The sequence below is a fragment of the Pongo pygmaeus genome, chromosome 21, assembly GCF_028885625.2.
Source record: "Pongo pygmaeus isolate AG05252 chromosome 21, NHGRI_mPonPyg2-v2.0_pri, whole genome shotgun sequence".
Classification (NCBI taxonomy): domain Eukaryota; kingdom Metazoa; phylum Chordata; class Mammalia; order Primates; family Hominidae; genus Pongo; species Pongo pygmaeus.
Window position 1 is genome coordinate 40,962,667 of NC_072394.2, and position 21,141 is coordinate 40,983,807.

The following is a 21,141-nucleotide window of genomic DNA, read 5'->3' on the forward strand; positions in this document are numbered from 1 at the left end:
ATGGAATAGGAGCTTTTTTTATTTTTCAACTCAAGTTATTTCATCAAGTTATTTCAAGTGAATTAACAAAGTTGACTTGTGATTTTTTTTTTTTTTGTTCTGTCAGTTTTTCTACCAGTTTTCAAGCAGTTATAGGCTAAGGACATCTATTAACATATTGTTAGTGACAGTTTTAGCACAGTGGCTAATATTAGACTGAAAGCCTTTCTCATTAGACTGATCTGTTCCTTCACTCTAGCTGTTCCCACATGAGCATCATGAGCTGCAGCAGCTGATGTTAAATATTATTTGTTTTTTCCATAGGTGGTCCTGGAAGGAAAGTTTAGTAACGATGACAGCTCTTCTTATGATAAACCAATAACTTTTCTGTCCCTGAAGTTGAGACTTGTGAATATATTAATAGGTGCCTTGCAAACTGAAACAGACCCCAACAACACCCAAATGATATTAGGTTTGTATTCACACATTATTTTGTAAGTGAAACCAAAGTACTGTTGACTGCAGGCCTGCTGAGGAGGTGGCTGTCGGTGACGGGAGCCTAAACCTAATGTAGCTCTACTTATTCTGAATCAGAGGCACAAGTTAGTTTTTTAATGTAAAAAAATTTAAAGCGGTGAGATGAGGGAAGTAAAGTGTTACAGTTGTCTTGGTTGGTCATTTATTTGTGCTTTTGCTTTTCTTTCTCTTCTGCCTTCTCTCCTTTCTCCACTCTTTGCCTCTCCTTCCCATCCCTCTCTTCTTTCCTCCTTTCTTCCTGCTCTCCTTCCTCCTGCCTCTCTTCCTCCTGCCTTGTCCTCTTCCTCCTGCCTCTTCCTCTTCTTCCTGCCTCTTCCTCTTACTCCTGCCCATTACTTACAGGTCTCATCAGTCTGCACTTTCCTCCTAGTCCTTTTTTTCTCAAACACATCAGCTAATGATTTCTTCAGAACCTTACTTAATATCCCTCCTGCTGGGATGTTCTTTCCCTAGATTTTTGTTTAGCTTTTCTTCATCATCTTAAGAGAGAGCTTCCCTAACAATACTTGCTAAAGATGATCTTATTTCATCATTTTTTTCACAGCACAAAACCTGAAATTATCTTGTTTGTTTAAATGCTTAAACTACCCCCTTTTTACATGTTTTTCATATATCATAAGGTATTTGGTGATTGACAAACCTAGTGTTAGCACTAAGGGACAGTCTTATCTCCCTGAAAATCTTCAGAGAGATCCTGATGAACAGAGGAGCTCTTTTCTTCCTCTAATCTGATGTTCAAATTGGGTAAACAGCAATGTTTTACATTTGAAAGCAAAGGGTTTTCAGTTGTTGCTTCTGTGTCTCAGTGCCACTGAAGTGCAGTCCTGGGTATTGAGATCACCACCCTTGACAGTGGAAGCTCTTAGGAAAGTAGGGCTTTCCTCAGCCACCTAACAGGCGTCCCCACTGAACCATGTGAATGCAAATACCATCCCAGCCCACAAACCTGGGTGGCAGTTAGAACTCCCCGCTTATGGAGCAATTGATCTCTGAGGATGACTTGACCTTGGCAGTGGTTAGAGGCTTTCTTTCTTCTCTTCATTAGCAAGACTAGAATTCAGCTTCTTCCTAGCATCTTAGATTTTTATCTGTTCAAAAGTGGGATCAGACATTCCCTTTAAGCCTTTATGCCCCCAGAGGAGGTGGGGTGTATGTCCTTCCAACAGGAACACAATCCTTGAAATTGTTTCTAAAAGGCCTCTAAAACTGAGAGATAGATCCTGAAGAGATGGGTCACAACGGCCAAGAACCATATTTATCCAGAGACACCTAATTAGTAGGTGACTGGAGTTGTCTGTAGCTGGGCAAAAAGTTTTTTGGGGTTTCGTTAGTCTCAAAAGCCATTAATTGTGGACACGATTTTCTAGACTCACAAATGGAGTTTTTTGCTCTTTACGTTCTCAGTTATGATGTATAGCTATATTCTTGTTCAGGCTGGGCTTTTAGAGACCTTCTGAAGTTAATGTGGTCAGTCTGACCAAGGTTTGGAACCAATCTACCAGTGGCATTGATACTGTCTCAGATACATTCTGAACACAGAGGGTGGTTTATGTGGAGAGGGATGTTTTGATATGTGAGAACCTCCAAGTTACAATGTGTTAGGTTATTTAAATAACATAATTTTGCTTGAAATCATATAATTTCTACGATTGAAGCAGTATTTGGTTTTGTTATACCCTTGCTCTGAGGCACTCCCTATGTACTTTCCAAGAAAGAGTCAGTTGTTACTCTTGCCATAAAGTGGCAAAGCTCTTTTTGTCTTCTCTTTATCCATAGTAGGCAAGAGTACCTCCCACTGGGATGAGAAGCAGTGTGTTAGGCTCACCATCTCATTTCTGTCCTAGCCTTTCCAGGACAATGGTTTCCTTGATAATAAATAAATGAAGCTTACTTCAGGGTATGCAGATGTCAACAAGCCCCAGACTGTGTGGCTTTAATCATTCTTAAAAAGCAATGTGGTCAGAAAGGTATTGCTCTGACTTTATTTTGTAATTTTTGTTTTATTTATTTGTTTCTTTTTCCCTGTAGAAAAAACAGACAGTAATTTTGTTTTATTTTTAAGACTAGAACCTAGTTTTGAAAGTATTCCATAATATTTTCCTTAGTTTATATTACCCTTGAAATTGAGATGCTTACATCTGGTCTTTTACACCAGTTAAAAAATATGTGATAATGAGCATGTTTTTATATAAAGCGAAGTTTGACCTTCACATTCATTTTATTTTTATGTATTTAGTTTTTATTTATTTATTAATTTAATTTTTTTTTTTTTTTTAAATACAAGTTCTTGCTCTGTTGCCCAGGCTGGAGCGCAGTGGTGCAATCATGGCTCACTGCAGCCCAACCTCCTGGACTCAACTGATCCTCCTGCTGCAGCCTCTGAAGTAGCTGGGACTACAGGCGTGTGCCACCACACCTGGCTAATTTTTTGTTGTTGTTAGAGTAGGGTCTTGCTCTGTTGCCCAGGCTGGTGTTGGACTTCTGGGCTCCCCTAGTCTTCCCTCCTTAGCCTCCAAAAATGCTGGGATTACAGGTGTGAGCCACTGTGCCTGGCCCACATTTATTTTAGGGAATTTTTTTTTTTTGAGATGGAGTCTCGCTCTGTCACCCAGGCTAGAGGGCAGTGGCACGATCTTGGCTCATTGCAACCTCTGCCTGCTGAGTTCAAGCAATTCTCCCACCTCACCCTCCTGAGTACGTGGGATTACTGGCACCCACCACCACGCCCGGCTAATTTTTGTATTTTTTAGTAGACACAGGGTTTTACCATGTTGGCCAAGCTGGTCTTGAACTCCTGATAGCAAATGATCTACCTGCCTTACCCTTCCAAAGTGCTGGGATTATAGGCATGAGCCAATGCACCCGACCAGAATTAAGGAATTTTTAAAGAGTCTCTTCTGACCAATCAGTGGATTTATTAGTAGAGTTAACCCTTGAACAACATGGGGGTTAGTGATGCCAATTCCCTGAGCAGTTGAGATCCACATATAACTTTTTGATTCCCTAAAAACTTAACTACTAATAGCCTACTGTTGACCAGAAACCTTACCCATAACAGTTGATTAACACGTATTTTGTATTTTATGCATATTATTAATATACACTGCATTTTTACAATAAAGTATGCTGGAGAAAAGAATATTTTATAAGAAATACATGCTGTAATCCCAGCATTTTGGGAAGCCGAGGCGGGTCGCTCACGAGACTGCCCTGGCCAACATGGTGAAACCCTGTATCTACTAAAAATACAAAAATTAGCAGGGTGTGGTGGCACATGCCTGTAGTCTCAGCTACTTGGGAGGCTGAGGTAGGAGAATGCTTGAACCCGGGAGGCGGAGGTTGCAGTGAGCCAAGATCGCGCCATTGCTCTTCAGCCTGGGCAATAAGAGCGAAACTCCGTCTCCAAATAAATAAATAAATAAATAAATAAATAAAGCCTGGGCGTGGTGGCTCATGCCTGTTAATCCCAGCATTTTGGGAGGCCGAGGTGGGTGGATCACGAGGTCAAGAGTTCAAGACCAGCCTGGCCAAGATGGTGAAACCCTGTCTCTACTAAAAATACAAAAAAAAAAAAAAAAAAAAAATTAACCAGACGTGGTGGTGGGCACCTGTAATTCCAGCTGCTTGGAGGCCGAGGCAGAGAATTGTTCGAACCCGGGAGGTGGAGGTTGCAGTGAGCCAAGATCACGCCACTGGACTCCAGCCTGGGCGACGGAGTGAGGCTCCATCTCAAAAAAAAAATCATAAGGAAGAGAAAATACATTTATAGTACTGTATTTATTGATACCATAAATTGTCTGTTTATAAGATAAATCGTCTCAACTGTTGGGCAGTTGCAGCTGTAGACCCCAATCTGCAGTACATATCAAGCAACTCATCTTTTTCTTGTAATGTCATGACTTTTCTCTGCTTCTTGGGAGCACTTCCAGCATCGCTAGTGGCACTTCCTATGGGTCCCATGGTGTTAGTCAAGGTTCATGGTGTTGCAGTAAACATGATGAAAACATGTGAGAACCATGGTATGCAATTTACTTCAGTATTCAGTCTATTAGAGGGATGAACTACTCACATAGAGATGGTTAGCATCACATTGTATTTTAAGCAGGATACTCATTAACACTTGAGCTCACCCCAGTAACAACAGGAGGAGGCTACAAAATGATTACAGTAGTACAGTATGTACTACAGTTAATTTTATGCAGTTATTTAATACTGCATCTTTGTTTACATTTCTCTGGACTGCAAATGGCATCACGTATGGTCTGTAAGTGTTTGTGTACGTAAGTTTTTTGATAAATTTTAGCTTTTTATTTTTTATTTATTTTTAGAGACAGGGTCTTGCTTTGTTGCCCACTCTGGTCTCAAACTCCTACGGCTTCAAGCAATCCTGCTGACTCGGCCTCCCAAAGTGCTAGGATTACAGGCATGAGCTAGTATGCCCAGCCAATTTTAACTTTTTATACTTTTTTAAGTATTTCTTTTCTTTCTCTCTCTTTTTTTTTTTTTTTTTTTTTGAGATGAAGTCTCGCTCTGTTGTCTAGGCTGGAGTGCAGTGGTGCAATCTCGGCTCACTGCAACCTCCGCCTCCCAGGTTCAGCCTCCTGAGTAGCTGAGATTACAGGCACACACCACCATGCCCAGCTAATTTTTGTATTTTTAGTAGAGATGGGGTTTCACCATGTTGACCAGGCTAGTCTCGGACTCTTGACCTCCTGCCCCACCTCGGCCACCCAAAGTGCTGGGATTATAGGCATGAGCCACTGTGCCTGGCCATTTTTTTTTTTTTTTTAATATTTCTAGGCTATGCAGTTTGAGAGTTTTTTCAAACTGTCACAGATCTCCAAAAAACTTTCTAACATGTTTATTGAAAAAAATCTGCATATGTACAGTTCAAGCTCATGTTGTTTAAGAGCCAACTGTAATTTCATGGGTATTTCAGGAATGCTCAACCAAAATTATATTCTTATCTCTACTGTTAATCATATAAAATGTCTTAGCCATTTTAGTGTTCTTGTGTATTTTATATAAAATACTGTTTTATTGTTGTTGTAGGGGCAATGTTAAATATTGTTCAAGATTCAGCACTTTTGGAAGCCATTGGTTGCCAGATGGAGATGGTAAGAAGCATACATGCAATCTGTCAGAGAATATCACTTTTGAATTTTATGTAAATTATATTCCAGAATGTCCATCTTTGTGAATTTTAAAGGCCTTTGGTTTGTAAATCCTGCTCATTGGCTCAGAAGTTTTCTTTTTAAAAATAATGTATATTTTGAGGTTTGCTTTTCAGTGCCTCATCAGCTGTACATCAGGTTCCCGAGATATTCTGTATGAGAGAAACTACAGCTAAATCCAGTCTTTATTCCTGAACAGTATCTGCTTAAAACTGTTACTTGTTTTGCTGTGGTGGCAAACTTGGTTGAATAACCTAGGAAAAGCCCTAGCCAGCAAGCAACTAGTTTACCATTTTCTTACCCATCAATTCTTTCTAACCCCTCTAGACCTAAGTTTGCCGGTCCCTCAAAGCACCAGTGCTTCTAAATCAAAAATGCTTCTCAGAGACTTCCAGTGCTCTCTGCTTTGTCTTCAAGATATATCATCCCTATACTTGGAGTAGAGGCAAGACAGTGGAGGGGTTAATAGGGTATACTGGGGTAAGTTGGGTAGATGTAGTAAGCTGAGTAGATGTAGGATGGGTGATCAAATTATTATTAAGGAAATTACATTCGTGTCTCAGTAGATGGTGAATAATAATTTACTGATCTGAATATAATGAACTGTGTTTATATGAGGGAAAAATGAGGGAAGTCTAACAGATAGGTTTATTAGCCCCTATACATATGGGAGTTAAAACTAACCCTAGTATTTTATTGTTTGTGTTTTCTGATATAACTGTATTTGAAAGTTGCTGTTTGTTTATTCATGCTTTTTTTTTTTTTTTTTTTAATGAGACAGTCTCGCTCTGTCTCCCAGGCTGGAGTGCAGTGGCGCGATCTGTGCTCACTGCAAACTCCGCCTCCCAGGTTCCCGCCATTCTCCTGCCTCAGCCTCCTGAGTAGCTGGGACTACAGGCGCCTGCCACTGCGCCCGGCTAATTTTTTTGTATTTTTTAATAGAGATGGGGTTTCACTGTGTTAGCCAGGATGGTCTCGATCTCCTGACCTCGTGATCTGCCTGCCTCGGCCTCCCAAAGTGCTGGGATTACAGGCGTGAGCCAGCGCGCCCGGCCTTATTCATGCTTTTTAAGCTTATATTTCTGTTCTGAGGTTTTGCTTGGGAGGCGCTAGGGTATTTTTTTTAAGGACCTGGAATCTAGTGAAGTCTAGTAAAGATGAAAAAGCTGGGCCAGCCCTTTGTAAATAGTGGCAAAGAAGACCCCAGTATGGGCACTTGTAGTAGTCAGATCCTTCATACCCTCCAGTAGATGTGTGTGTGTAAAAATACCACAGTGGTTTTAATCCCTTGTCAATTTCTATGTGTTATTATCAGTTTGTACTATTCAGTTGGCACATTTCTGCTTTATCAACATGGTTTTTAATGATAGACCTTTATTTATACTTGTAAACCGTGATGTAATCCTCAAACACTTGATTCATTTTCATTTGACTAGGGTGGTGGAGAAAATAACCTGAAGAGTCATAGTCGCACCAATAGTGGTATTAGTTCAGCAAGTGGCGGAAGCACGGAGCCCACGACTCCCGATAGTGAGAGACCTGCTCAAGCTCTCTTAAGAGATTATGGTTAGTCGTGTTTCTTTTGAAATTCAAAGTTTAATAGAATGACTTTAATGCTTACATTTATAAAACAAAAACATTAAAAATTTTAATGTTCATGTTTTTTATGTACTTAAGTATAATAGAGAGGATGTCAGTCTTAAGAAGCTAAGAAAAAGAAAACAAATCTTTTTAATTTAGCTGTATAGCTTTTGGGTAGTATATTAGATTTGGGGTAGTATATTAGGTTTTACAATTGATAGTAATGGGTGATCAGGAAACATTTCTGAATTCTCTACTATGTGTGGTGGTAGAGAACCAAATAAGATGTGGGCTCTGCCTCAGAGCTCACAGTGTAGTGGCGGAGATGTCCAATAAGCCAGTTATTGCAGTGTGGCAAGGAGGGTGATGGGGGATGGATTAGATAGCAGCCCAGAGGAGAGCATGTCTTCATGTTAAAACCTGTGTACCCCCTACTATAGCTCACTAGATTCTTTAGCCCTGAAACATTTTTATTTTCTACCCTGCCAACTAAAACATTTGCCAGCCAAGCATCCTATACAAGGTTGTCCCCTACCTTGGGCGGTTGTTTTATGGATTCTGTGAATTTGTGGGTACCTTTATGTTTTTCTGCAGAAGTACTAACAGTGTATTGAATCTGTGAGCACTTATCCAGCTAGATTGGAGTGATATCTAGATTCTTAGATGTGAGTTTAATCTTTTAATCATCTGGAGAGTTCATGAGCCATGTTCATGAGGTTCATGAGGCGTGTCATGAGCCATGTTCATGAGTTCATGAATTCATGAGGCATGTTTCTATGGTTTAAGTTTACAGCAAGTATCCTTGAACATGTCAGATACATAAAGCCATTATGTGGATATTTGACACATTTAAATATTACATTTGTGAAGAAGTTATTTAAATTATCTTATTCACTGTGTATGTAGATTTAGGTATTCTATAGGTTGAAAATTATTTTTCATGCTTTCTGAAACACGTTTAGGCTAAATAAATTTTTCAGTACTGGCCGGGCGCAGTGGCTCACGCCTGTAATCCCAGCACTTTGGGAGGCCAAGGTGGGTGGATCACCTGAGGTCAGGAGTTCGAGACCAGCCTGGCCAAGGTGGTGAAACCCCATCTCTACTAAAAATACAAAAATTAGCTAGGGGTGGGGGTGGGTGCCTGTAATCCCAGTTACTCTGGAGGCCAAGGCAGGAGACTCTCTTGAACCTGGGAGGCAGAGGTTGCAGTGAGCCGAGATTGCGCCACTATACTCCAGCCTGGGCAACAGAGCGAGACTCCATCTCAAAAAAAAAAAAAACAAAAAAAAAACCAGAAAACAAAAACAAAGAAAAAAGAATTTTTCATTACTGCATGTGTTCTAATATAAATGTTTTAAGTGATTATTGTTTGTTTCAGCATTTTGAGCTGGTGTTAGTGAGCTCTGCTTGTAATGTCGTAAAATATTTTTTACTAAGAAATCCTGATTTGTGTTAGTGTCGCATGAGTGTCTCTCTTTAATGATCATTCCTTTTTCTGTTGTCACTGCCCTCTTTCTGATAGGATCGACAGGTATAATGTCCCTAAAGCTTCCTTTATAAATTCAATTTAATTTGTCCTTATTTAATTTTTCCTAATTTCCTATTAGCTAACTAGTGATTGCTTTTAAATATAGATTGGAGCCCAAATAAAAATACGGTGGCTTGGTTATTTAATTTTTTTAGAAGTATTAAAGTAATCCTGGAAAATTAAATGTTAAAGTATGTTTGAAAAGGCATTGCATGTGAGTTTTGATGGCTTAAACCCTGTAAGTAATTTCAACAGATGCTTGCTTTAGAGTAATTCCTAGCATCTGAGGAGGCCATAAAATTAGAACTTTCTTCTATAAAGTTTCAAGGAAATAATTGATAGCCTTTTCATCACTCTTTTTGAAAATGTAGCTCTCTATGATTTGATAATTTAGAAACTTTAAATTACGTTGTTATAAAAATGACACTGAAACTGCCAAATCCCACGGTTGTGTGAAAGTGCGTGAACCAGGAACTAGAAGCTGCTCTGGTCTAGCACATGTGCCTGTGCACCGTGTAGTCGGGCTTGGCACTCAACCCAGTGGGGTGGGGAGCGTAGCACTGTGTGGGTGCCCGTCATTCTCACTGTGGCTGCTGTGGTCTGTGCCTAGTGGATGCTGTGCTTCTCGTTACTAATGCTTAGTTGTTTTCCCTCCCTGTGGGATGTGGCATTGGGGTTATATCCTAGCTCTTAATACAGATTCAGCTGCTGGGCTCCTGATTCGCAGCATTCATCTCGTCACCCAAAGACTCAACTCCCAGTGGCGCCAAGACATGAGCATATCACTGGCAGCTCTAGAGCTCCTCTCTGGCCTTGCAAAGGTGAGGAAGACAGTCCTTTTATTTTAACCCAACAGCCTTGGGCCTTGGCTGTTTTTTCTGTATCTCTTGACCCCTTGTGTGGGTATTTTAGTGTTGATCATGCTCAAACATAGTTTATATCCAAAGTGTGCAAAATTGAGCCTCCAAGTGATATTCTATGAAATGAACTTTACTTTTTAAAAATAGGTTCAAAGAGTATGAATGAGATTTTTACCGTTAAATTATAGGAGACATTTCAATACTTGCCATTTATTTATTTGCATATAATAATAGAATGCATATTGATTTTTTAAAAAATGATTATCCTAATGTATGCTATTTGGGATTACCTGTGGCTCTGCCATCCTCCATTATCAGAGATAAGTGAAGATTGGCTACACCTTTTTTTTTTTTTTTTTTTTGAGACGGAGTCTTGCTCTGTTGCCCAGGCTGTAGTGCAGTGGTGCAAACTCGTCGCACTGCAGCCTCCGCTTCCAAGCGATCCCCCTGCCTCAGCATCCAACTAGCTGGGACTACAGGCATACGCCATCACAGCCAGCTAATTTTTGTATTTTTAGTAGAGATGGGGTTTCACCATGTTGGCCAGGCTGATCTCGAACTTCTGACCTCAGGTGATCCACCCACCTTGGCCTCCCAAAGTGCTAGGATTCCAGGTGTGAGCTACTGCACCCGGCCTTGGCTACACTTTTTAGATTTCTTTCCCAGTCGTTACTTCAGTTTTGTGGAACCTTAGAACTTGGTGGTCATTTGTGCTTCTCTAAGTGTATTCTTTCTTTTGAGATGAAATTTGTGTAATATAAAATTAGCTATTTAAAAGCAAACAATTCAGTGACTATTGGTACATTCACAATGTTGAGCAACTTCTACTTCTAGTTCCAAAATGTTTTTATCATCCCTAAAGGAAACCCCATACCCATGAAGCAGTTTTGCTTCAGTCTCCCCATTCCCTCCTCTGACAACCACCATTTCATCTCAATGGATCTACCTATACTGGACATTTCATATAAATGGAATCATACAATGTGTGACCTTTTGTGTCTGGTTTCTTTCACTAAATGTAATGTTTTCGAGTTTCATTTATGTTGTAGAATGTGTCAGAACTGTATTCCCTTTTATGATTGGATAATATTTCATTGTGTGTATATACCCCAGTTTACCCATTTATCACTCGATGGACATTTGGGTTGTTTTAATCTCTAGGCTGTTGTCAGTAGTGCTGCTGTGAACATGTATGTACATGTATTTGTTTGAATACCAGTTTTCAGTTCTTTTGGGTGTACACCTAGGAGCAGAATTACTGGGTCATATGGTAACCCTATGTTTAACTTTTTGAGGAACTGCCAAACTGTTTTTCACAGTGACTGAATCATTTTACATTCCCAATGTATGAGAGTTTCACTTTCTTTGCATTTTCTCTAACATCTAGGTGTTTTCTTGTCAGTAAGATGAGCAGGATTATCTTACATATAATATATAATTGAGGAAATACATAAAATATTTTGTGAACAAAAAGCCGATAACCAGGTGCTACTATCTGGGATGATATGGTTCAAATCCTTATTTTTCAGTTATGGGAATAGGTGTCAGAGGCTGTGACTTACCTAAGCCGTAAGAAACAAAATAAGCAATAAAACCTAAGGTGTTCTTACCACCACTTAGAGCTTACCTCAAAGATCCTCCAGGATGGACATCATAACTTTGCGAGAAGCAGTTACTGGTACAGAAAATAAAAAACAGCCATTTGTGAGACATACAGGACCACACTGTCTTTGAGAGCAAGGTACTGTTTCTTGTGACCTTTAGTACACTCAGTAGTAAGGAATAATTAGTCCTAGACGGAGCACTGCTCTGGACCTGCCTAACAATTCATAAAGGGCTAACACTACCTGATTTCATGATTTACTGTAAGGCTGCAGTAATCACAACAGCCTGGTATTGGCATAGGGGTGGACAAATTGATCGGTGGAAGAAAATAGTATATCCATACTTAAGTGGTCATCTGATTTTTGACAAAGGTGCAAAGGTAATTCAAAGGAGAAAGGATGGTCTTTTCAACCAGAGGTACTATAAAACAATTGGATAGTCATACACAAAAAAAAGCCAAAAATTTTTGATTCATACCTTGCCCTGTGAACAAAAATTAACTCAAACTGGCTGGGCACGGTGGCTCATGCCTATAATCCCAGCACTTTGGGAGGCTGAGGCAGGAAGAGACCAGTCTGGGCAACATAGTGAGACTTCGTCTCTATTACATAAAAAATATATATAAAACCTAAACAATAAAACTTCTAGAAGAAAACAAGAGAAAATCTTTGTGACCTTGGGATAGATTTCTTAGATGTTACACTAGAAGAACAAACTGATATGTTGGACTTCAAAATTTAAAACTGCTGTTCTTTAGTAAACACTGTTAAAAGAATGAGATGACAAATCACAGTCTGGGAGGAAATGTTTACAAAGCATATATTTGATGAAAGATTTGTATTCAGATTACATAAAGAACGCTCAGAACTCAATAATAGCCTTTCCTTTTGGTGGTGCACAGCAGCAATATGGTGGTGAAAATTTCTAAGAAGAGGAAGTTTGATAGCATCTTCAGAAATAAACTGAGCGAGTTCTTCACTCAGAAGCTTGCAGAAGGTGACCACTCTGGAGCTGAGGTCCAAGTTATGCCAACCAGGATAGAAATCACTACCTTAGCCTCCAGGATGAGAGTGTTCTTGGTGAAAAGAACCACTAGATCTGTGAATTGGCTGAGATAGTTCAGAAGAGGTTTGGCTTTCTTGAGTGCAGGGAAAGCTTTATGCTGAAAAGGTGGCCTAAAATAATTCTCTATGCCATTGCCCAGACAGAGTCTGTGCTGTAAACTACTATTAGGATTTGCTGTGAGGAGAGCCTTCTGTAGTGTGCTGTGGTTCATTATGGAGAGTGGGGCAAGAACTGTGAGGTCATGGTGTTAGGGAAACTCTAAGGACAGAGAACTGAATTCATGAACTTTCGTGTGTGATCTGATGATCCACAGCAGAGACCTTGTTAACTACTCCATTGATACTGCCATCCACCATGTGCTGCTAAGACAGGGTGTGCTGGGCATCAGAGTGAAGCTCATGCGTCCTGGGCCCAAGTGGTAAGATTGGCCTTAAGAATCCCCTGCCTGACCACATAAGCACTGTGGACCCTAAAGATGAGATACTATTCACCATGCCCATCTCAGGACAGATGGTTAGGAAGCCATGCTCTACCCAGCCCCAACTGTGTAATAGGGTCTCCTTGGCAGCTGGATCTGGAGTCTGGATGTTGCCTTGTAAAGACCTTTAATAAAATCTTTTAAGACGACAAAATGCAACAACAAAAGCCCTTAATAATACAACAAACAACCCAATTAAAAATTGGGCAAAAGATTTGAATAGATGTTTTATCAGAGATGATATACAGACGACAAATAAGCACATGAAAAAATACTCAATATCATTAATTATTAGGGAAATTCAATTAAAACCATGATGAGATACCACTGCAAATCTATTAGAATGGCTGAAATATAAAAGACTGGTCATACCAAATGTTGGTGAGGATGTGGAGGAACTATTGATGAGAATGTTGAATGGAACCACCATTTTGGAAAACAGCTTGACTGTTCCTTAAAAAGGTAAGCATACACCTACATATGACCCAATAATTCCACTCCTAGGAGATAAGAGAACATATATCGATATAAATACCTTGTACCTGAATGTTTATAGCAGCTGTATTTATAATATCCAGAAGCTGGAAACAACCCAATGTCCATTAATAAATAACTAGATAAATTGTGGTATATCCATGCAATGGACTACTACTATTCAGCAATAGAAATGAACGAACAATTGATACACCCAAAAGTATAGCTAAGTCTGAAAATAACTATGCTGAGTGAAAGAAACCAGACCAGAAAAACGTACATATTGTATGATTTTTATATGATTTTATTTATTTAAACTCTAGAAAATGCAAGCTAATCTATCGTGACAGCAGATCAGCAGTTGCTTAGGGAGAGGGGCAAAGAGGAGTGGGAGGAAGGATTACAAAGGTGCATGAAGAGATTTGGAGGTGATAGATACATCCGCTGTTGATTGTGGTGATAGTTCACAGGTGCATACTTATGTCAGAATTGACCAGTTGTATACTTGAAATATTGGGCAATTTACTGTATGACAATTATGCCTCTGAGCAGCTGCACAGAACTTTCTGCAGAGCCTAGAGCATCACTGTGAGGTTGGGTTAGGGGTTTAAAAATGTGCCCATGTTCTTTCAGTCTCTGGCAATGATGAACAGGTATACCCAATGGGTTTGGGTTTTAGGGCATGAGAAACTATGCTAAAATGAAATACTGTTTGAGCACTTGAGAAATGCCACTATTTTTTGTGGAGTATTACAATACATCTGAAATAATCTGTTCCTGTATATAAATAATATAAAAAAGCAAGGCTTCCTGTAGTATATCACATTGTCAAATAGGTCAAGCTTCAGTGCAAATGCTTTGAAATTGGTACAGTAATTCCTGGCTGATTGTTTTTGTTCTCCAAATGAATATGCTCAGGTAAAAGTGATGGTTGACTCAGGAGACCGGAAGCGAGCCATCAGTTCCGTGTGCAGCTACATTGTGTATCAGTGTAGTCGGCCAGCTCCTTTACACTCCAGGGATCTGCACTCCATGATAGTGGCAGCTTTTCAGTGTCTCTGTGTCTGGCTGACAGAGCACCCTGATATGCTTGACGAAAAGGTGAGTTTATTTTATTTTAAACCATTAAGTAAAAACAAAAATGTATGCTAGCAAAATGCCTTTTGAAAGAGAATATCTAAATTTAAATACAGTATTGCACACTTTAAACTGAAAATACTTGTTAGATTACAGTGGAACACTTGTCCTTTTGGGTACAACTTGAAAACTGTCATTTTGCTTATATTTGGTTGCAAATTAAGTCATAGAGAAATTATTTAGAAAGATGAGACCTTGACTAATTTATCTGAACTATCAAGACTGTTCTTTCTTGAAAGGATGGTAGCCTGGAGATAGCTAGTAGGCACTTCGGTCACCCTTCACCAAACAAAGAAGGGCAGATGATTGCCAGGCTGCAAACCTAGAGCACAGCTCATCTGTAAAGGTTGCTTCTATCGAAAAATGTTACTCCACACTCATTTCTTCATTCTCAAGTGGATGCAGATAACTAGTCCATGTTCCCTAACGTTGTTCCGTGTAATATCTTCCTTATAGGGAAGCAGGTGTTGTAAGGAATTCACAGCGCAAATAAAAGGAGAGATCATTGGATATTTATAGAAACCTTTATGTAGTTTAAGGAATAATATTGTTGATTAAATCTTAGTCATTTTCATTATGGCTTCTGAAGTTGTAATACCAGAAATTACCTAAAAATGTCAATGACAAGATTTCCTTTGAATATTATAATATGTCTTAAACCATCCCACTCCTTTGATAGCTAAGTCCAGAGATGGTGTCTGTCTCTCTGTGGTTACACTATCCCAGGCTTAACTGAATTACTATTTAATCTCTTTGATTTGTGCTTTTGTGATTTACAGTCTTCGGTAATTTTACAAGAAAGTTGAATTGAATTTATCTAACACTCTAAACACCAAAATTTAGTTCTTTAAAGAGAAATTGGGGGGTGGGGGTGTAAAGTTTATTATATTACTATGAAGTTAATATATACCCATTAAAGAAATTAGCAAGAAACTGGAGCCCTTCCACCAAAATGCAATCACCGTTAGCATTTGGATGGATTTCCTTGTCTTCTCATGAGAAAGGTGTGTTCCAAAAATTGATCTGCCTTTCCTGCTTTTAGGACTGCCTTAAGGAAGTACTGGAGATTGTGGAACTGGGTATCTCAGGAAGTAAGTCCAGGAACAGCGAGCAAGAGGTCAAGTACAAAGGAGATAAGGAGCCAAACCCTGCATCTATGAGGGTAAAGGATGCTGCTGAAGCCACCCTAACATGGTATGGAAGTGACCGCACGGGGATTGTGCCTAGGAATTAGATGGGGTTAGCAGTGATCCATGTTGTTTCATTTCCTTCCCGATTGTTCAGCATTGCGTGTTGCAGCCCCTTTAGAATACTTTTTCTCCAGAAATAAAATGGGAAGAAAATCTATATTTTTTTTACCTGTTTTTTAGATCAAAAGAAACTAGGAACTTGGGGTTGAGAGTTTGAGTCCTTCTTTTTCTATACTGTTTGATGTTAATTCAAGTAATACTGTGTTAGAGCTAGACTTACTGTACCCCCTCACTTTGATAGCTAAGTCCAGAGATGGTGTCTGTCTCTGTGGTTACACTATTAGAACTGCTTTCCAGCTCAGTGGTCTGTATTCTCTGCTATACCATTTATATTACATAGTATAGGTTAATTCAACCAAGATTTATGAACTCTCTTAACAACTGAGAATAGGATCATAAAAATAAGTCTGATTTAGTCACCACTAGGTCTACCATCTTGTCTGGTAGGGAAGATAAAATATGAACACAAATAGCTATAATATTAGGTGGAAAATAAGTGCTCCAAGAGAAGAGGTATAAATAAAATGTTGGGGAGTTGGAAGGAGAAAATGAATACTTCCAGATAAGGGGAAGTCAGAGTAACATTCTTAGGGAAAATGACACTGGACCTGACTCTGGGAGGGTGGGTCAAGTTTGAGCTGCAAGCCAGAGTACAGGGTAGGTAAAAAGGCACCAAGACTGCTGTTTTGAGAATTTTGGTGTAGTGAAGGGGTAAAGACAGGGAGTTTGGTACCTTGAAAAAGAGTAGCAGAGAAAGTTGAGAGAGTTTTTGTTTGGCTTGTAAGTGAGCATACTGGAAAGAGGGAAGGAAGGCAGCTTAGCCACATTTGTGGACTGAATGGAACAGTTAGTGGAAATTAGGTGGAACCATAGTACACATGGAAAGATGGGGCTTATGAAAGGATATGTGCAGATGAAGGCTCAGAAAATGTAAAAGCAGAAAGGAGGAGTGGCAACTTAGTGTGGGCTGGGGCATCTTGGTCTTAGTAAAGTAGCAGGCAAAACTGCTTGAAAATTTGTGTGTAAGTCAGCCCTTACCAAGATCCCAGCATCGTCTGTGAGTTCAGTGGCCTGTTGCTTACTTGGGACATGCATAACGAAGCTGGATTTGTTTCTATTCCTTTGGGCTTAAGTCATTCAGTGAATTTTTAGAAGAATGCTTTCTGTCATTTAGTCCTGCTCACTATGCAAATGCTGGACTTTCAGTGACTTGATGGAGGTTTGGCTAATAGTTAGAAAATTAAGAAAAAATGTGAATACAGCTACTGAAGCATGTACTTATGCTGATGATGAATACTAGAAGTAATATAAGTTCAGAAAGAAGACCATGTGTGGGCCGGGGTACCCTTAAAAGTGTCATAGGGCTGGGCGTGGTGGCTCACACCTATAATCCCTGCACTTTGGGAGGCCGAGGCGGGCGGATCACAAGGTCAAGAGATCGAGACCTCCTGGCCAGCATGGTGAAACCCCGCCTCTACTAAAAATACAAAAATTAGCTGAGCGTGATGGTGCGCACATGTAGTCCCAGCTACTCAGGAGGCTGAGGCAGGAGAATCAGGACACTGAGGTTGCAGTAAGCCGAGATCACACCATCCTGGCGACAGAGTGAGATTCCATCTCAGAAAAAAAAGGTGTCATAGAACTAAAACTTGATGCATGTCTTAAAGAGTAAGAAGGATATGGAGAGAAAGGAGGGGACATTTCTCACTAGAAACTCTTCATTGTACAAAAATAAGCTTGCTCCATCCTAGCCTGGATGGGGTGTTCTTTGAGTGCATGACTAGCAGTGAGGATTGGATATGTGCTCAGGGTGAGTAGAGTCTTGGGATGCTTCTTCTCAACCTCACCAGTAAGCTAGATGGCTCATCTGTTTCGCTTCAGCTGTGTTGTCTCTGCTAGCAGCTTGACAAATGGTATCTCCAGTTTTCAGTCTTAACAGTCATCATGAAATGTGTCTCTAACCGGATTTCTCTGTTCTCTCACAATTGCTGCTTTATGTTAGTATCATTGCTGTTTGCCAGTTATGCAAACACAGAACTTTGGCTGTTTCTCTGATTTATCTTTCTGTCATTCCCCATGTACATGAGCCAGTGACTGAGTTAAACAGACTTTATTTTTGTAAAGTATTTCCTCCATCCCCTCCAACCTGGATAGCATTCTAGTCCAGGCCCTCCTCACTTCTTGCCCAATTGCCCTATTTTCGATCTCTTAGCCCTTCTTGTTTATTTTGTATTCTATTGCAAAACTCATCATCCTTAAGCACAATTTTGATCCTGCTGCTTGAATGATTGAAAACCTTGAGTAGATCTATTTCCTTCCTTGTTATCTAAACTCCTCGATCTGGTTTTCAAGGGCACCATCTGATCTTTTCCACCACTGCTTTGCAGCTTGTCTCTTTTGCCACTGTCAGGCCTGACAGCACTGTGGCTATGAGCTGGCCATGCTTATACCTGCTTATGCTCTTCCCCTGGGTTTCAGGACCTCTTTTTTCTTCCTTTGGCTACATCCTCCGCTGTTCAGTGCTTATAGCAAATCTAGCTACCTCCATGGGGCCTTTGGTTATTCTGCTTCTGAAGATGACTCTTTTCTGCACTTCTGTGCTCATTCTGTCTGACCCTGCTGCACAGCATGGAATTTTATACTGTCATGATTGTACCTGGTTACATGTGATCCATGCTAGTGTTGTCTCCCCAGTCTGGGGAGCATATTTACCTCTTTGCCAACACAGTGCTGAACACGTAGTAGAAAATTATGGAGTGCAGATTAGCTGGTTAGGTTTTTTTTCCTCTCTGTGTACACTAATACAAATTCAGGATTAGGGCTCTTGGAAGTCATTTCAACAGTCCCTTTGCCTGTCACCTTTAAGACATGTGTACCAAGTTATTTAGCCTCTAATTTGGGGATTTTCTAACCCCCAAGGTTGCCCATTTCATTTTAACTGTTAAAAACTTGATACTTTACATTGAGCTAAAATCTCTCCCACTTCTATGCATTGGTTCTAATTCATACATTTGATCGTTAAATCCTTTTTGTCCAGGCAGTAGCGGTATCCAGAAGCAGTCTTCATGTTCTCTCTGGTTCATTTCTGCTATTACCTTCAGTTTTTTTGTGTTTTTTTTTTAAATACTACAAAGATTCAAGTACCTTTATCATCCTGGTTATTCTCAACTGGCATAGGTTTGACTATGAGCCTCTTAAAGGTGGTTTACAGAGTATAATACTCTATTATTTTGTATTTTTTTCTTGAGACAGAGTCTCGCCCTGTCACCTAGGCTGGAGTGCAATGGCATGATCTTGACTCACTGCAACTGCTGCCTCCCATAGTCAAGCAATTCTCCTGCCTCAGCTTCCCGAGTACCTGGGACTCCAGGCACATGCCACCACACCCCGCTAATTTTTGTATTTTTAGTAGAGACGGAGTTTTGCCATGTTGGCCAAGCTGGTCTTGAACTCCTGACCTCAGGTGATCCATCCACCTTGGCCTCTCAAAGTGCTGGGATTACAGGCGTGAGCCACCGTACGCAGCTGTATTTTTTTTAAAGAAATAGAGATGAGGTTTCCTTGTGTTGCCCAGGTTGGTCTCAAACTCCTGAGCTCAAGCAGACCTCCTGCTTCGGCCTCCCAAAGTGCTGGGATTATAGGTGTGAGCCTTCTGTACCCAGCTGAGTACAGTATTCTAGATATGATTTGATGATCTTTAAACTCTATATAATATTACATTTTCATTAAAATGTACTCAGACTGCATTGCATTTTTGAGGACTTGGTGATTTGCATTAAGTCAACTGAAATCCTTGAGTTTTTTTTTCACACATTTACCTTTCATCTGTTTTTCTCATCCTGTACTTGTTTGGGAGTGTTTGAAAGTAATGCACAGAACTTTACATTTAAACTTGAAATTTCTTCATCTAAGATTTACCACATTATTTTTAGTCTTTAAGATTCTTTTGGATCTCAACTCTTTCTATGGTATATTATCTCTGCAGCTCAGCTTTTGGTCAACTGGACATTTAATGAGCATATTCTGTGTGTTCTAAATACCTTGATAAAAATACTGAACAGATAGACTCACAAAGCACATCATCAGAGCACTTCCTTCAGGTCCACAGGGATTTTTAAATCTATCTACAAGTTCATGATATTATATGAAGTGTTATTTCATATAATATGACATGGGAATAATAATGGTATATGGCAATAATAGTGGTACCTATGAGAATAGGATTGTTAGGATATTACGTGAATTGTTGTGATATTATGATACTATATCACATAATACTATAACAATCCTATCAGATAGGTACCATTATTATTCCCATTTTATAATGAAGGAACTGTAGCACAGAAAGAAAGTATCTTAAAATTAAAACAAAGATTTTATCTTGTGGTTCTAATATCATCTGGCCCTTCATATGCATCTCAATTGGAAGACCAGTATTCTACAGCACCACATTTGTCATCTCAACTCTCAGCTTGAATGGCCTCTCCTCTTTCACTCTAAGGTTTGAACCTAAAGATCTCTAACAATGGAAAGCAACATTGCTCAACAGATTATTTTTCTTCTGTTTCCTCTCCTCCTAAAAGGAAGACTGTCTCAGAACTTCAGGGACCAGGAGAACTTGGCATTAAGTTCAGGCCTCTAATGGTTTGCAGAAAATAGGAGAAACACCAGGAGATCAATAATGAGAAAATATGGCTTCTAAACACCAGATCAATAATGAGAAAATATGGCTTTGGTTTTCTAAAATGGGATAGAGACGGTTGTCACAAAGCATATGGAATATGAGCTTGCTGTGTTCCATGCAAGATTCTAAGATATCAGATAGGTTGCTGGTAAGGGAGTAGGTCACTGAGATCAAATTATACCAGCCTAACTGCATTTTCTCTTCTGGATATTGACCAGACTGGAAAGGCAGATTAAATGTCTCTGAAATAAAGACATACAAGTATGCATCTGGGGTAATGGGCTTTTTAATCTTGGAGGGGAGAGTCTGGACAGCATGCCATGGCATTCACCACAGGGAGTAAATCTGACCTGTCAAGAAGCATGGCTGTGGTCAATTAAAATTCAGAAGAGTGAAAGGGGACACATTGATGCACAGGGTAAACTGAAGATTTTGCTTTGGGAATTAACTGTTATTTTTTCCATTCTCCATAGCATTATGCAGTTGCTCGGCGCATTTCCTTCACCTAGTGGTCCTGCCTCTCCTTGTAGTCTTGTGAATGAGACCACTTTGATTAAATACTCCAGGCTGCCAACCATAAACAAGCATAGTTTCCGGTACTTTGTCTTGGATAACAGTGTCATCCTGGCAATGCTGGAACAACCTCTTGGAAATGAGCAGAGTAAGTTTATAGTACCTTGAGCCTTCTCTACTGCTTAATCAGTGTTACCAGTACCATGAAGCTGTTTCCAGGATCAGGGAACGACAGCCTACAGATTCTAAGTGGGTCAGAAAGACTTCTAGCTGTGG

The 21,141-nt window shown here is 39.8% G+C and overlaps 1 protein-coding gene across 5 annotated transcripts in view; it reads left to right on the forward strand.

The window, feature by feature from the left end:
- Positions 1-21,141, forward strand: part of RALGAPB (Ral GTPase activating protein non-catalytic subunit beta) — a 106,284-nt gene that overhangs the window by 53,389 nt on the left and 31,754 nt on the right. For 3 of the 5 annotated variants that reach the window (XM_054467825.2, XM_063659315.1, XM_063659316.1), the window contains exons 13-19: positions 304-451; positions 5,569-5,633; positions 7,127-7,256; positions 9,487-9,620; positions 14,200-14,382; positions 15,461-15,612; positions 20,826-21,013. In XM_054467825.2, coding sequence (XP_054323800.1) covers positions 304-451; positions 5,569-5,633; positions 7,127-7,256; positions 9,487-9,620; positions 14,200-14,382; positions 15,461-15,612; positions 20,826-21,013 — 1,000 coding nt within the window. The remainder of the gene's footprint in view (positions 1-303; positions 452-5,568; positions 5,634-7,126; positions 7,257-9,486; positions 9,621-14,199; positions 14,383-15,460; positions 15,613-20,825; positions 21,014-21,141) is intronic. The other 2 variants (XM_063659318.1, XM_063659319.1) reach the window with 1 other exon arrangement.